General features: G+C 37.8%; 1 protein-coding gene and 1 non-coding gene across 4 annotated transcripts in view; one reads left to right on the top strand and one right to left on the bottom strand.

The window, feature by feature from the left end:
• Positions 1–271: 271 nt before the first annotated feature.
• Positions 272–343, bottom strand: Trnap-ugg (transfer RNA proline (anticodon UGG)). Its single transcript has one exon. It is a non-coding gene; the product is annotated as a tRNA-Pro (tRNA).
• Positions 344–1,613: 1,270 nt separating this feature from the next.
• LOC149725597 (reversion-inducing cysteine-rich protein with Kazal motifs-like) overlaps positions 1,614–17,417 on the top strand; it is a 28,033-nt gene continuing 12,229 nt past the window's right edge. Inside the window, exons 1-5 of one of the 3 annotated variants that reach the window (XM_089891278.1) lie at positions 1,614–1,789; positions 2,294–2,352; positions 2,906–2,989; positions 5,406–5,439; positions 14,127–14,203. In XM_089891278.1, the coding sequence (XP_089747404.1) occupies positions 1,717–1,789; positions 2,294–2,352; positions 2,906–2,989; positions 5,406–5,439; positions 14,127–14,203 (327 nt within the window). In that variant the 5' untranslated portion in view covers positions 1,614–1,716. Of the gene's footprint in view, positions 1,790–2,293; positions 2,353–2,905; positions 2,990–5,405; positions 5,440–12,155; positions 12,840–14,126; positions 14,204–17,417 lie in introns of those variants that run through there. The other 2 variants (XM_089891276.1, XM_089891277.1) reach the window with 2 other exon arrangements.

Here is a 17,417-nt window from a genome sequence, read left to right as displayed (position 1 = left end):
TATGTTTTAGAAATGTGTGCGTTCGAGTTTCATTTACCCTGATAAAGGCGAACTTAATCGGTCGTTTGAAACGTCGCCAAAAAAATTTTCCCGAAGGAAATTTAAAACATGTTTAGATTTTATTTATCTCTTCGAATACAGTAACAAATGTTATATTAATCGAAACAACGAAGAGAATTAATTACAAAACCACAGTCGTTCAACTACAAGTAAGATTACTTCGATCCGAACTGTTCAATAGTTTAGGTGCCCCTACATTTATAAAAGTAACGGGCTCGTCCGGGATTTGAACCCGGGACCTCTCGCACCCAAAGCGAGAATCATACCCCTAGACCAACGAGCCACTTGTTAAATTTGAAGTGAAAGTTATCTCAAGTAATTTGTGTATGTCAATATACTTAACTTATACCGTATTTGAGCCCAATGCCACCATTGTGCTTGGTAAGATATATATATATATATATAATGTTGTGTGCTAGGTGGGATGTAACGAAGAAACATTAAACTTACTTTGTTATTGGACTCTTTTAAATTAAACACTTACAAGTTCCTATAACAATAACGGACCATCACAACGTTCCAACAGCGGTGGCTTTCACAGATCTTCGTAACCGGCTTCTGTCCAGGCAACGGTAAACTGGTTTGTGCGCCTGCCTCAAACCGAGAGGTAATAGTTTCAAGGCTCGTCGTTGCTACCATTGTTAATGTATGTGTCTTTGGGCAAAACACTTATCGGCAATTGCTCCAACCCAGCAGTGGTCACTAGTAATGGCGGGTTGTCCAAATTATCAGGCATACAGAAAAACAATCGCCTACAATATCGACTGTTGTTTTTCGGCTACGCGAGCATAAACAATTCACATTCATTTATTCAAATTGAGACTATTGCCAACATTGTGGGCGTTTGTGTCCTTGAGCAAGACACTTAACAATAATTGCTCCAACCCAGTGGTCACTAATGGGTTGGCTAAAGTGTTAGCCACACTGAAAAATAAAAACTTTAAAAATTACCTACAAAAGTTACATACGTGGTAATTCGTAAGCAGGCACAAGGTGTATGAAACGGAACACCTGTGTTATAACGACTGTCGTTGTCCCGCCACGCGAGGATAAATAAGTTACACACGTGATAACTTGTAAGCGGGCACGAGGTATATGAAACGGAACACTTGTGTTATAACGACTGCCGTCGTCCGTCACGCGAGGGTAAATACATTAACATTTATTGTTAAGTACTCCAGTGTTTTAATTCACGCTCTCTCACGCCCTCCTTCTAGACAGTGTTTTTCTTAAAAACATCCGCAGAGTGGCAGCACAGAGCTTACTACGCTCTCCCCGACACGACTCACCGGCGAGGAATGTCAACAAAACTCGCAACTCAGTCGAGCGCCTTCATAATGTGAAGGCGACGTCCCGCCAGCTTCATGCGCCAAGTCGTCTCTTAAGACATCGAGGATCAAAGCAATGTTCGGCCAGCAGAACGGAAGGGGAGCGACTATTGTATGTTTCAAAACAGATTCAAGTTAGTTAGGACTAAGTTGGTGTAGGGATTAAAATTAGGTTTAAATTTAGCGATTGATCAGTTAGTTAGTAAAATATTTCCTAATGTTTAAGTTTGTTTAAACGATGATAAAGTTGCCGCAGAGAGAGTTAGTTCACTTGTGTTGATTAGTAAAGTTCATATTTTGTTCAAGTTGGTTGTGAGAAGATGACGACATGAAGTTAATCTTGATTTCAATATTTCTTCTTTCAACGATAGCTAGATATTCCGTGGCGCTTGATAAAGACGGTAAGTTTGCATGTAATAGGTTGGGGTAAGATGGGACATACTTTATTATTTTAACCTCCCATTTAGTAGTAGTCAAAGAATATTTACAGAAACAACCGTAGCCCCTCAAAATAAATGTTGTTGATTATTTAGAACACCTTTAGGAAATATAGGATATTATGTGCTAACGGTATCCATCTTACCCCACAGTACTATATAACAGATATTATGTGCTAACGGTATCCATCTTACCGTACAGTATACTATTTTATATCCTTCGCCTTTTAAGATGTGTATTGTATCAATGTACCGAAGGATCGACGGCGTCCAACATTCCGTACCATGTTGATACACCACTATATTGACACATATGCCCTGCTATGAAATATGTACACTCATGTTCCCACTGTAGGTTAATTATCTCTTATCTCGATGTTGTGCAAACATATGAGGCTTTATCGTTTCGCAAACACACGCAGTAGTCCTTACGTTGTTGAGTTTTTTAGATAAAACTGTTGATTTCAGGAGCTCACTGTTGCAACTATGCGACGTCGGACGAGAAATGCCATGATACCTGCATGCAGGTGAATAAACTTTATTGTAGGATGTAGGTATATTACCCCAACACCCAGGGTTCTACCATCTAGACCCCATTTGGGCGTTTTTAGATGCTTAATTATAAAGGTTGAATAAATTGGCAAAGACATGCCGCCATTCAAGCACCACTCGTCATAGATTGCATTGTTACGTCATTATCCATGCATCGCGTCTTATCGTCGCACTTAACTTCCAAGATAAGTCGCGTTCGCGCTTTCCGCGATTTTGACGTCACAACCAGGAATCCTCCCACTTGTGACGTCACAAGCAGCTGTTTCATTTGCAACGCGATGCATCGGTATGCCGCGAAGACCACCCACGTGGGTGACGTCACAAAAGTTTAACACATTTTGATGACGTAAGAAATTATGACGAAACAGAACTGTTATTTATCTCTTTACACATTATTGCTAAGATTCGATAAATTAAAACAACAAAGAAGGAAACTTGAACAAAACAGAATTTCCTTAAACATACAGTGCACCTTAAAGCAATCTTAGCAATAAAGTGACATACAGTGCAACTTAAATTGTTTCACAGATCTACCATTCTACGGACAAACACTTCGTGAAACAACTACACATGTATCTTCCCATGCATTGCCCTAAGTCTGATAGGATGCTGGTAAGATAACGTTATGCATTGTATTTATTCTACTGTAATACTTTATAAGTTAATTTTATTTGAGACAATAAATGTTGTAGTCACGCCAGCGAGTGGAAATTTTAACAGTTTGAGCGTGTTATAACGACTGTTGTTTTGCAGCTACTTCCCGTGTTTTCATTTTTTTATATAAATGTTTATTTGTAAACGTAACCGAAGAGATCAAATAAAATTTGTTAAACATTGTTATATTTTATTTATCTCTTCGAATGCAGTAACAAACCGATTGATTAAAACAACAAAAAAAGTTATTTAGCAGAAAAACGACAGTCAATAAAACCACGCTAAAGTGGTAAAACTAAATATTAAAACGTTTGTACATAACTCCTAATTACCGTTACTTGTCTGTATAAATATTTAATGGGATCGGTGTGTAAGTACATTCATATTAGATGGTTACAATAAAAGCATTCACACTCAAATAAACCTTAGGCATTCAAACTTTCGGTTTCCTGAAACATAAACGCCCAAGTTTTAGCGACTTCCAGTGAATTTTATTTGTAAATAATTTTACGCCCTAAATCTTAATTCATTTTTGTACCTATGTTTTATTAAAATGTTTATACCAACAATTTGATAAAATCAATCATTAACTTAAGTTGTTAAAATTTTTGTTCGTTAGTTTGCGTAAATTTACGCATAAATATATTTTCCCCGCTGTTATATTATACACACGCGCGTATAAATAGCTTTCAACGAACTACTACGTAATTAAATCAATTCATATTTAAACCCTGGCGAATGTAACCTAAAACCATTCTAACACGTGCCAAAATTTTAAATCAAAGCGCGGCTTTTTGGCCTTTATCACGTATTAAGGCCTCTTGTGATGTCATAATACGCCATGTGATTACACAATGCTCAAGATGCTGTAGCATGACCACTGCTGTTGTACCATGATTACTGTGCTGTATTTGTACAGCTTTTGATGATACTTGAGCACAGGTTATTGCATTTTAAATACCGCGGAACCAGCTGATATTTAAACAACTTTCGCCATTTATTAAACCAAGGAAATTTTACCCAAAATGGATTTTCTAAACATAATTTATTTACCTCTTCGAATACGATAGCGAAGAAAAAATTAATTAAAACAACAAAGAAAGGAAATTAGCAGCAAAACGACAATCGTTAAAACACGCCATGGGTGAAAACCACTCGAGTAAAAGTGATAAATAAAGCGCGGCTGTTAAAACCAACATCAGTACAAATAAACTCGTTAATATAATGTAGCCGACTGGTTCATTTATTTTCAATCATCCAGCACACACAAACACATATACATATACACACACACACATATATATATAAGCTCGTTTAACCCGAACGTAATCTGGCCGTTATGGCTTGTCTAAATCTCGCAAAGTTACATACGTGGTAACTTGTAAGCGGACACGAGGTGTAGGAAACAAAACACCCGTGTTATAACGACTGTCGTTGCCCCGCCATGCGAGGATAAATAAGTTACATACGTGGTAACTTGTAAGCGGGCACGAGGTGTAGAAACAGAACACCCGTGTTATAATGACTGTCGTTGTCTCGCCATGTGAGGATAAATAAGTTGCATACGTGGTAACTTGTAAGCGAGCACGAGGTGTAGAAACAGAACACTCGTGTTATAATGACTGTCGTTACCCCGCCATGTGAGGATAAATAAGTTACATACGTGGTAACTCGTAAGCGAGCACGAGGTGTAGAAACAGAACAACCGTGTTATATTGATTGTCGTTTTCCAGCCACGTGAGGAAAAATAAGTTACCAAGTTGTTAACACACGATTGCCTCATCCTAGAATATTGTTTAACAATTATCATAGTGAAGTTTTATATAATAATACTTTTCTGTAAAAAAAACAAACAAAGAAATATCTACACCCACCGTTGTTCAGCGTAGATATTTCTTTGTTTGTTCTTTTAAACGAAACAACCGAAGCAAAAGTTTTGCGACAGACGATTTTTCGTGTCGTTTGTTAGCTATTATTACCAAACAATTGAACGACAGCGGAATGACAACAATGGGGCTTTGTTACGTAACAATATTGCTACAAAAACAAGTGTCTCGTAAGAATAAACGACACGATTAATTTTACCGATGTTTCTGTCATCACTGCGAACTTTCCAGCGTTTATTTTAAATATTCGACTTTCTCTTGGTACCCGGCATATAGTTAATATATAAATTATCTCTTTCGGTATAAAAGATTAATTTAATGGTATCCATGCTATTACGTCTGCCATATGGCAAGACTTTATCAGTGTTTTTACAGAAGAGGGACAAATATATATTTATATTTACCTCATGTACTCTGTCCCCTCTTATAAATCAATACATTACCCAAAATATTTATCTAGCTATTTATTTGATGATTTTTATTTCCAGAGGCATTTCTGGAGTTGTATCAACCAACAGAACGGTAAGCTTGTTCTTGTTCTTCTTGTTGTTTTGTATTGTATGTTTATCATCACAATTGTTTGCCTTGTGCGGTTTACAAGAAACTTGTTTTTTGTTAAGATAATTTTGTAACCTACTGTTCAGTGTCGAACTTTTACGGGCGATTCATGCACCTTATGCTCACTGTCGAGTTAAGATACTTTCATGTTTATCCTCGGGTGGGAAACCAAGGGGTTTAATACACGGGTGTTGCACACCATACATGGTAGCTTCATACACCTCATGCTCGCTGTCGAGTCGCCATTACCCGCATATTTGAAAGCACCCAAGTCAACTTGGCCAACCCATTAGCGACGATCGGTGGTTTGTCATATTCAAAAACTACATTTTTTACGAACCCCCAAAATCGTTTAGCGAGCCAGGGGGGACATTAACGCCGTTATTATGACGTTGCAACCAGTCAAGCGTGACCGTGGGGTTGTGCCCATGACGTGTCAATAATATAGATGACAGTTGTATGGAGGTTGGGTGTTTCAAATGTAATGAATCGAAGAAACAACTCAACGATAGCCATCATGTTTCCAAAAAAACTTGAATAGAATTTGTTTTGCTTATATTTGGGTCCCAAATCTATGGTCCCATGTGTTCTACGGGTCCCGTAATTTACCCCGAATTTGTTGGACTAATGGGCACGAAATTTATTCAAGTCGGTATAAAAAAAAGAGCGAAATAAGAATGTCTCTGTTTAGGTATTATGACGTAACAAAGTGGGTAGTTCTTTACAATGAACAATCATTGTTAACATGACAATAAAACATCGCTACCCCTTTATTACAAACAATCCACGACAATTTTTCACGTTTTCCGCGAATCGTGTTGTCATGTCCCATCATCTGTGACGTAACAATACCTGCCATTGTCGCTTCGTCGGCGGAAAGTCTAATTACGACGTCATAATATTTGATTCTTACGTCACACCCTATATAATATCCAAACAATACTTGCGCGTCGGGAAATAGGGAATTAAGCGTTCATATTCATCCGCACGGTCCACCGGCACTCATAGAACCGTGAGATGGAATTTAGGTTTAATTTGTTTGTTGTCCTTCCCCACCCTACCATACAAACCTAATGCGAAGCAAACGATGCCAATCAACCTTTACGCGAAGCTTCCCCTGCCATGCTTGGATGCTTGTGTTGCTACACTCGATGTATAAAGAACAAACAAAGAAATATCTACGCTGGCCTGCGCTGAACAACGCTGGGTGTAGATATTTCTTTGTTTGTTTTTTTTTACACCGAGGCGAGCTACGCTGTGTAACCAACTAAATTGAATGGTGTGGATTGATTATGTTAACATGGAAGATACACGTGTCAGTTATCGAGCTTTTGCACTATACTCCTGTGTGACGTTTTACTATAACCTCATGGGTGGGAACTTGAGTGACTTATCCATGGTTGCCACTCCCATGCCCACAGTCGAGTTGCTGAAGCTATTGCAGTGTGTGGATAAGCAGACATGACTTTTGGTTAGTTTGGTCATTTATATTCTCGTGGGTGGGAACTTGAATGACTTTACCATGGTTGCCACTCCCATGCCCACCGTCGAGTTGCTGAAGCTATTGCAGTGTGTGGATAAGCAAGCATACAGAACTTTTCCTAAAACTTCTCTGAAGTAGCCGCAGTAAGCCTTGAACCTCAACCATTTGACCCACAATGTTTAAACTGAAAATAAAGTCTACACTTTATCATGGTTGATACCGTAACCATGAGTCGATTATCTTAAGACGATTAACTCGTTCGCCCAAGGCAAGGACTTGTTTAATATGTAAACACAACATGTGTCAATATTCAGTAAGTCCATGATAAATAACTTGGTCGTGATGTTACCGGGTTTCTTCTTATACATCAGACACACATGGTGTATTTATACACCTCATGCTCGCTGTCGAGTTGTAACATGGGTTTCTTCTTATACATCAGACACACATGGTGTATTTATACACCTCATGCTCACTGTCGAGTTATAACATGGGTGTCTTCCTATACACCAGACACACATGGTGTATTTATACACCTCATGCTCGCTGTCGAGTTGTAACATGAGTGTCTTCTTATACACCAGACACACATGGTGTATTCATACACCTCCTGCTCACTGTCAAGTTATAACATGGGTTTCTTCTTATACACCAGACACACATGCTGTATTCATACATCTCATGCTCACTGTTGAGTTATAACATGGGTGTCTTCCTATACACCAGACACACATGGTGTATTTATACACCTCATCCTCGCTTTCGAGTTGTAACATGGGTGTCTTCTTATACACCAGACACACATGGTGTATTTATACACCTCATGCTCGCTGTCGAGTTGTAACATGGGTGTCTTCTTATACACCAGACACACATGGTGTATTCATACACCTCATGCTCACTGTCGAGTTATAACATGGGTGTCTTCTTATACACCAGACACACATGGTGTATTTATACACCTCATGCTCGCTGTCGAGTTGTAACATGGGTGTCTTCTTATACACCAGACACACATGGTGTATTCATACACCTCATGCTCACTGTCGAGTTATAACATGGGTGTCTTCTTATACACCAGACACACATGGTGTATTTATACACCTCATGCTCGCTGTCGAGTTGTAACATGGGTGTCTTCTTATACACCAGACACACATGGTGTATTCATACACCTCATGCTCACTGTCGAGTTATAACATGGGTGTTTTATTATACACCAGACACACATGGTGTATTCATACACCTCATGCTCACTGTCAAGTTATAACATGGGTGTCTTCATATACACCAGACACACATGGTGTATTCATACACCTCATGCTCACTGTCAAGTTATAACATGGGTGTCTTCATATACACCAGACACACACGTACCCTCAATAACAATTAGAAGTTAAATATAAATCGATCTAAACACATCGTGTTTTCCGGTGTAGAAGCCGCCACCCAAACCACCAAGGAACTGACTTTCCGTTGCCCCCACCCAACACAGGGTTCGAAAATAAAACACTTTTACAGCAGGGTATAAGTCATAAAATATATTTGTTTTCTAATAATTTCATTTGATTACGTAATAATAATTTAAAACTCAAAAAGGAAAATATGATACTTTCAATTTGCTTAAAAAATTTTTTTTTAAATTAAAACATAAAAAGGTTTTTAAATTTATATAGTAAATATAGCGATTTTTTAGTTAATAAATGCTTAATTTTATAAATAATGGATGCTTATTTTGACATGCTGGGTCAAAGTAGCTGCGTTGGAGCGAAATGTTATCAGCCGTTAGACGGTGCTGCGGAGCAATAAATATTTGAACTCTGTGTATCTGAAAACTATTCATTCTTTTAAAATTATTCTTTTGCACCACAGCGTATTTCGCATTCGTATAAAAAAGGAACAAATAAAGTGATATCATGACATAGTTACTCCGACGTTTGACGTGTGTTATAATGACGTCATAATCCCTAAAAATGACGTAACAGCTAATCAGGGTTAGATCAAGTTTAAGTGTCTGAAACGTTAATGTGTTTATTTATTTTGGGGATTTCGGTGAAAAGTTTGACCTTATTTCGTTGGAATTGGTAAACTTGTTTTTCCTTGTACGTTGTTATGTAGATAACTCAACCTAACATATGGGAAAAGTTTAAGATGGTTTAACATTTGGTGGGGTCCACTCTTTAGCAACCTGGCTGTTTGCGGTAATAGGTCAACTCTGGTCTAAACTCCATTTTTTTTGCTTTGCCTCGAATTAGCCTATTATCCATATGTAATCGACTAGAACGTTGTAAATAATGCTTTTAAACAGACAAACGTGGTATGTCAAATAACTTAAAAGACGAGAAAACATAATTATCGAACAATATATTTTAAACTATTACTACTATGTTCATATCGTTCGAAAAAAGCTTGAATAAAAGCGCCAACACTGCGACTTGAACCCAGTTACCCCCCAACGTCTTAACCGTATAATGACGTCACCACCTACCAGTCGTCTCATTGTTACGTCATTGTTTATTATGACGCGACAACCAAACGTAGATAACACAGTTTTTTTATCTTTTCGAATACGATTGCGAAGATCAAATCAATTAAAACAACGAAAAGAAGGAAATTAGCAGCAAAACGACAGTCGTTAAAACACGCTATGGGTAAAAAATGTTGAAATGATCGTCAGTCATAATGCGTGGATGTTAAACCTAAAGATCGCTATCGTTAATTGGTTGGCCTTGGGTGACGTCACGCGATGACGTCACGAAACCTCTGGGTTCCTTGGAGTAGTTTTGTTTATTTACACACCGTTTGATGTTGTATGGGCGACCATTATTACGCGCCAGTTGCCATGAATGAAGGCAAGCTCAAAAATTGGCGAAAACTTTTATTATTTTGTCATAATTCAACTTAGCGTGTATGCCGCAGTAGTGAGGTGTTAAGGTGCTGTGTTGTTAGTGCAAGGTAAAAGAACAAACAAAGAAATATCTACACCCAGCGTTGTTCAGCGCAGGTCAGCGTAGATTTTTTATGATAGTTTACCATTTTTTGAAAGAAATGCTCAAGATTACCACCTAGCGGATTTTATTTTACAGATTTTTAGTTGGTGTTTAGAGAAGTATATACGAATTTAAAGGCAGGGCAAAATTAGTTTCTGTTTTAACCAATTTCGTTTGTCTATTTGTGAATGCGTTTACTCTGTTTTGGTAGAATAGAAAATATTAGGCAATTGGTAAACTCTGGAAGATTGTATTGTTACGTATAAACCTATGTGTTACGTCATAATCTCCCATTATTACGAACACCTGGTCGATTATCACACCTGTTTCAATCTATTGTTCAGTTTTATTAATACTCGTTAGCGCGATGCGTCAATCGTTTCCGTTATACGCGTTATCCGTTTGCGCAGGTGGCGGATGCGCTGTGCAATGTTGTAGAAGGGTGGAGGTTCAAGGCTCGCTTAAGGAACATATATTTTGTATTTGTATAAATGTAATCGTAAGTTAAGTTTTAGCAGATAAAGTTCCTATATACTTACCCACTGCAATAGCCCCAACACCTCGACCGCGGGTATTGAGTTTTGGCCACCTACATAGGTATATTCTATCCATATTTTTCAAAACACTAAATCTGCATTCTTACTCCACGATCTTTAATGTTGTAACGGCATAACATATTCATCCGCGAAGATTAAAATCGGGTTCCGTATTGTTCCGCCCGCCGCTACTGAACGCCTCACACACGTTGTATGTATTTGTGAATGGGACCCACTGTACGAGGTGTGGGACCCTTTTCATATTTAACCGACCATAGACAACTTAAACGCTAATGGCTCGCTTGCATTGTTACCTCACAAACACTATTGTGACGTCTCATACCGGATTTGACGTCATCTCCGCTCATGTCAAACTTTAATTCCGTTCGGAGGTGTTGCCCGCCAATATTTTACCAGTGTTTCCGGATCAAACAATTTTTTTCCAATTTTCCAACCTACAAAGTTACATACGTGGTAACTTGTAAGCAGGCACGAGGTGTATGAAACAAAAAACCCGTGTTATAACGACGGTCGTTGCCCCGCCATGCAAGGATAAATAAGTTACATACGTGGTAACTCCTAAGCGGACACGAGGTGTATAAAACAGAACACCCGTGTTATAACGACTGTCATTGCCCCGGTATGCCAGGATAAATAAGTTAAATTGCATTCAACGTCTATGTTTCTATTATTTCCATAAATTTCCGCCGGAAATAAAACGCCACGTTTTCTCTATATGCTCGCTGTCGAGCCGCACTTCCAAACAATGAGCTTCAGAACAAAAGGAACAAAAACAAATTATTTTTCTTCGCGAACAAAGCACGGTTTATCACCTGTGTTATGGCGTGTTATATCATTGTGACGTAACAATGGCTAGGACACCTTATATCCGGCGCCAGTGCTTCAATGTTGTTTGTGTTGTATCTGTGACGTCACAATACGGTGGCACAGAATGTGCAAAACTCGCTGGTGAGAAATTCGGAATCAAATTTAGAATCGCGAAAACGCTTTTTTAGCGCCTTTCAATTGGCGCGATTGTGTTTTCAACGCGTCACAATTCGATCATTATGACAACACAGAAGCTAGTCGCACCTGCGCGGTCGGTCGCGAAATACGCGGAGTTTATACGTGTATGAATATGTGGGTACAGGCAGTGCTGTAAACATGCGGGTGTAAACTAAACAACGGTACCGAAGGTCCTCAGGGATCGAAGCTTTCAGTTAAACCTGGATTAACTGTACAGCCCGCCAGTCAGTCTGTACTATGTTTGTGAACGGTGACATGTTGTTTGGTTGAGAGGCAATGTTTGTGCGGTGTTTCGTTTAAAGTGCGAAAATTAACTGCGAACATTTGTTAGTACAGCCGGGAAATTAGGTAATTTAGGCGTCAAGTCGTGAAAAGAAAAAGTTTCGCTTCGATTTCACTGTAAAGCTGTTTCAGCAGTAGCATTCAGTCTTGCGTGACGTCATAATAGCCATTATTTCATTTGAAAAGTATTTATGAGTAATTAATCAGGGCATTGTTACGTTGGCACGCACATCTGCAGCATTGGTTGAGATTAGCATACATATAACATATGTGTCCGGCTTTGGCGGCCACGAGGTTCATTAATTTTGATATAAATCTGTTGTTGCTCCACATTAAAGCAGTGCATATAGTAGTGGTTTTGCTGCTGTGTAAAATACTATGTAGCATTGTAGCAGTGATGTAGTTAACTGTTTAACTGGTGACAGTGATTTGATTATGACGTAACAATGAGAGGGACCAGCGACGACAGCGTAGCGTTTGAAGTTAAGAGCGATTGGTCAATTGATGATCGCTACAACTTAGATGTCTGTCAGGTTATAGGTAGCTGGTACACCGCAGGTCAGCGTAGATATTTCTTTGTTTGTTCTTTTAAGCGGCGTTTACACTACAGTGTAGCTCGCCTCGGTGTAAAAAGAACAAACAAAGAAATCTTTAATTTGTTTATATTCCAAACACGAATGTAAATATAGTTATTTTAAACATTAGAAACAGCTGTGTTATAAACGTGGACCCTTAGCTACAGTTTGGAAGCAACTTCCATAAGGTCTCCCGAGGTATTTAGCCAGTGATGCCTATCCAGCAGTGTTTCCGAATCAAAAACCTTAGATTCCCAGTTGCAGTGCTCACCTCGGTTTCTGTACTAATTAATTTATTGCCCGGCAACACTGTAAGATCGGTAGCCTAACCTTTACTTTGTTTATGTTCATTCCCAAAGGACATAGTTAGTTTATATACAACCCCAATACGTTAGATGCATACCGTGTGCTATGGTTGCTAATGTGACGTCATACAGACTGTTGTTCTACGTCATAATCTACGTCATAACCGGTAACTATTAGTTGTATTTTACACCAAGTTAAAACATATGAATTATCACTTTGTTTTTATTTTATAACTTTTTGACTCTTCGTTTACGGTCGTGAAAATTTAGGAATTGAAAAATAACGGAAAGTCAGTCAACATATAGCGACGATACAGAAGTTGTTAAAACTCGCTTAACTTAAATAATATATAGTGCTGCGGGGGGAGATAGGACATAATATTCAAACATCTTGATCGTGTTTTAAACAAATAACAACGGTCTATAGGAGTTGTGAGGACGCAGTTTTATATTTCTTTATGTTTTCTGTTTACTTCAAAATTCGACAAGAAAATTGAGTGAAAAGGTGTCCCATCTTCCCCCACCCTACTATATTTACATTTATTGGAAGAAAATAAGCATGGTCGCTACACCTAGCAGACAAACGAGCCATTTATGTTTAAATATTTATTGTTAAACTTTTAATGGAAATAAAAGTTAAGGCCCTTACAATATACCCCGCTGTTTCTTTATTACGTCACAATGCTAATTCGTGTCGTGGGATTGTGAGCTCACAGTGTGTCTTGTTACGACATAAAGAATTTCACGCATGACAAACAAGAGAGTCGAAGGGCCGCCTTCCGATTCCAAATCTTTTACCCCCCACCCCCCGCGTGATATTTCGACTCAAAACGTTTGCCTTTCACAATATTAAATTGTAATAGGTTGGGGTAAGATGGTTCATGTTTTTATTCATTTTTATCGTCCCATTTGGTGGCAACAAACGTATATTTACAGAATTATCCAACCAGAGCCTCACGTATCTAAAAAAGCATCGTTAATTGTTAAAACACGACCAGAAATCCCATCTTACCCCTAATTACTATGTTGTATAGGTTGTTTGCTAATTTTATATTGTTTCTATTTCCAGCGGTTCCCATGAGTTTATTATGACGTCATAATGCCGATTGTTTGTTTATTTGTTAGGAAAACAATTCTAATTCAAGTATGACACTTTGTTTAGAATAAAATAAGCAAACAAAAATCGTAGCGATCGCTTTTACATTGTTTGTGACAACAATAACAACCACTATGACGTAACGATCAAACAACAATAAACATCGCGCAAAAAAAACAAATTCGTGCGAAAACGTTTAAAAAATGAAAATTTCGAACATTGAAAGATTTCTCTTTGAAAATATTTGAAACCACGAATTTTGTTGAATATTATGAAAAAATAATTTAATCTTTGAATTAGTTGGAGTTATACCATGGTTGTTGTTTGAAATTAATTTAAATAAATGTTTCATTTCCAGAAACCGAGGGAGTTTGGGTTGGAAGAAAATGTTGCGAATATTCGACAACTGATGAGTGCAGGAGTGCTTGCTTACAGGTGTGTGACGTCATTATATATTGTGTGACGTCATTATATATTCTGTGACGTCATCATGTATTGTGTGACGTTATTATATGCTGTGTGACGTCATTATATGTTCCTATACGTTAATATATTCTTTATAGTAGGTTGGGGTAAGATGGGATACCGTTAGCACATAAAATCCCATCTTTCCCAATCAATTAACAACGCTGTTTACAGTCGCGAGTTGTATATTTGTAAAAACATCCTTGGTTTATTGAGACAATAGTGGAACATGAAATTATGTCTCATCTTACCCCATCCTACCACAGCTTTTAACGTCAATACTTTACTTTGTACACTTTGGGTTATATTATCTATATTTATGTTTAAGAATACGTAACAAAAAACTTTAAAAAGGCGACAATATGCAATTATGACGTAACAAGTAACATTGTCTGGGAAATCAACGAAATGTCAAAACGTCGTTTTAATCGTAGCTCGTATATCTTTACAACGAAGTAGGTCGAATAATATTTACATCAGAGATTTCCGACATTTCCGCGGCCTTTACGCTGTTGATTCTCCGTCGATTTTACGACTTTACCCGGTGTCTGAATGACGCGTGTCCGCATTTTTTACGACTTTGTCCACAAAGTTTCATGTTAGTTTTATTACGTCATAGTGGTCTTTATAAAGTTATGTGACGTATAGTTAACCAGGGGTTCGAGTCCCATACACGGTGGTTTAATTTGAAAACGTAAAAATAATAATTTGGTTCCTAGAACAGGGGAATCCCCTCGTTTTTTGCTCGTCTTGGTATTTTTTGAAAATTCCTTGAATAATGAATTTTCATACACCTCGTTTCATACACCTCGTTCCAGCTTACAAGTTACCACATATGTAACTTATTTATCCTCGCATGGCGGGGCAACGACAGTCGTTATAACACGGGTGTTCAGTTTCATATGCACCTCGTGCTCGCTTACAAGTTACCACGTATGTAACTTATTTATCCTCGCATGGCGGGGCAACAACAGTCGTTATAACGCGGGTGTTCTGCTTCATACACCTCATGCTTACGAGTTACAACGTATGTAACTTATTTATCCTCGCATGACGGGGCAACGACAGTCGTTATAACGCGGGTGTTCTGCTTCATACACCTCATGCTTACGAGTTACAACGTATGTAACTTATTTATCCTCGCATGACGGGGCAACAACAGTCGTTATAACGCGGGTGTTCTGCTTCATACACCTCATGACCGCTTACAAGTTACCACGTATGTAACTTATTTATCCTCTCATGGCGGGACAACGACAGTTGTTATAACACGGGTGTTCTGTTCCATACACCTCGTGACCGCTTACAAGTTACCACGTATGTAACTTATTTATCCTCGCATGGCGGGGCAATGATGATGGTTGTTGAACATATTTTAAACTTTGTTTTATAATTGTCTCACTCACGTTTGAGGATAATAGCTTCAGTAAACCGATCACTAATACTCAAAGTTCCCAAGTAGTTTGTCCTGCGTTGCAAGACGTGGTTTGGATCGCCGCCAAATATGCGACACTTATCCTCGCGGGAACAGAGCGTAGTTTCGGGAGCTATTTACAAAACTTAAAAAAATATTGGAAAAAAATTAAACAGTTAAAAAAGTAAAACGATTTATTTAACCGTAAAAACAATTAGGTAAGAATCTGTAGTTTTGAACTAGTTGCAGGCTTGCTTACGAAGAGAAAAAATAATTTAAACAGCACAAAAAGTTCGAATAGTTTCATTTAAATTATTTTGTCTGAACTCACTTTTTAAAAGATATTTATTTTCATTTTTTTTAAATTACGGCAACACTGATTTTTCTTGGGCAACACTGCTACGTCATACCGTTTTCTTGAAGTGTGAGTTTGAACCGTTGTGAGGTTAAGGTATATCAACATTAGCCACTCCATATAGTACAGTTGTGTGTGTAGGCTCCACATGTGTTGGTATTGAAGCGAATATTTGAATAACAACCAATTGCTGAGTGCTTGCTTCGAAAGTAACGAAGTTTTAAAAAATTGAAAAAAAATTACGAAACTTTACGAAAAATTGACAAAAAAACAGAAGTTAAAAAATGTAGAAAATATCCCTACAAACAAAAAATCTTTAAATATATTAAATGAAGCACAAATTTAAACATTTTGTTGTTAAAACTATTAAATATATATATTTAATATCCCACTTTAGACATTCGTGCCCATTTATTGCATTATTTGTTTACGTGCCCATTCGTGGTAAGTTTTGCTATTTACCCCTTCAAGCAAACATGCTTATGTAACTTAACCCATAAGCTGCATATCTACCGTGACGTCATTAACCCCGGGGTCACGCGACGACTGAGTCATCCGACACCCCAACGTTAGGGGTGAAAAACTCAGAAAAAGGCGGATGACAGTGGGAGAGTCTCTCGTTGCCGCAGAATCCGAACTTTTCCGAAGCGGTCCGATAAATTCCGATTTTTTTCGTATTTTTTATTGTTTTAGTAAAACAGCTTTAAAAACTTTCGTTGAGACGTCATAATTTAAAGTAATGTCACCCGCATATATTTATATTTACAGCACTGTGGGTTAAGATAACAGATAATCATTGTTCCTGATCGTGTTTTCAACAATTAACAACGCTGTTTTAGTGTCGTGAATATACGGTTATATTTCGGTAAATATTCTTTGTTTACTAGTATTCCAAATGGGATGATAAAAGTGAATAAACCATTTTTCCTAAATAACAATATATTGTTATTTTGAAACAGCGCTTTTTGAATTAGGCATACAATTCATGACGTCACATAATACTCTGTAACGTCACACACACCAACACAAACGCCAATTTTCAAATTCGTCGAAAATTTAAAGATATCAAAAGTTTCGAAATTGGTTTAAAATTGGGTGTTTTGATTGTCCCCTTATCTGTTTATTTAATGGAGTCGTTTCAAATTTGGCCCGGTTGGGAAATTGTCGATAAAATCAGCGATTTTTCAAACGAGCAATTGAAGTAAACGGTCACACAACACCCGATGTTGCTACAGTTATAGCGATTCCTGATATCGATATAAATGTTTAACGATTCGGGTTTACTATTTTATAAAACGCTAAAACTAAAACGTTTTAATTTTTTAATAAATTATATATTAATCGTTCCATTTCGTATAGTAAACAAAGAATATTTGCAGAAATAGAAAACCGTATCCTCACGACTCTAAAAGAGC

Source organism: Ciona robusta, chromosome 13, assembly GCF_009617815.1.
Source record: "Ciona robusta chromosome 13, ASM961781v2".
Lineage (NCBI taxonomy): Eukaryota > Metazoa > Chordata > Ascidiacea > Phlebobranchia > Cionidae > Ciona > Ciona robusta.
The sequence above is the reverse complement of the archived record's forward strand: the minus strand, read 5'-3'. Positions and strand labels throughout refer to the sequence as shown.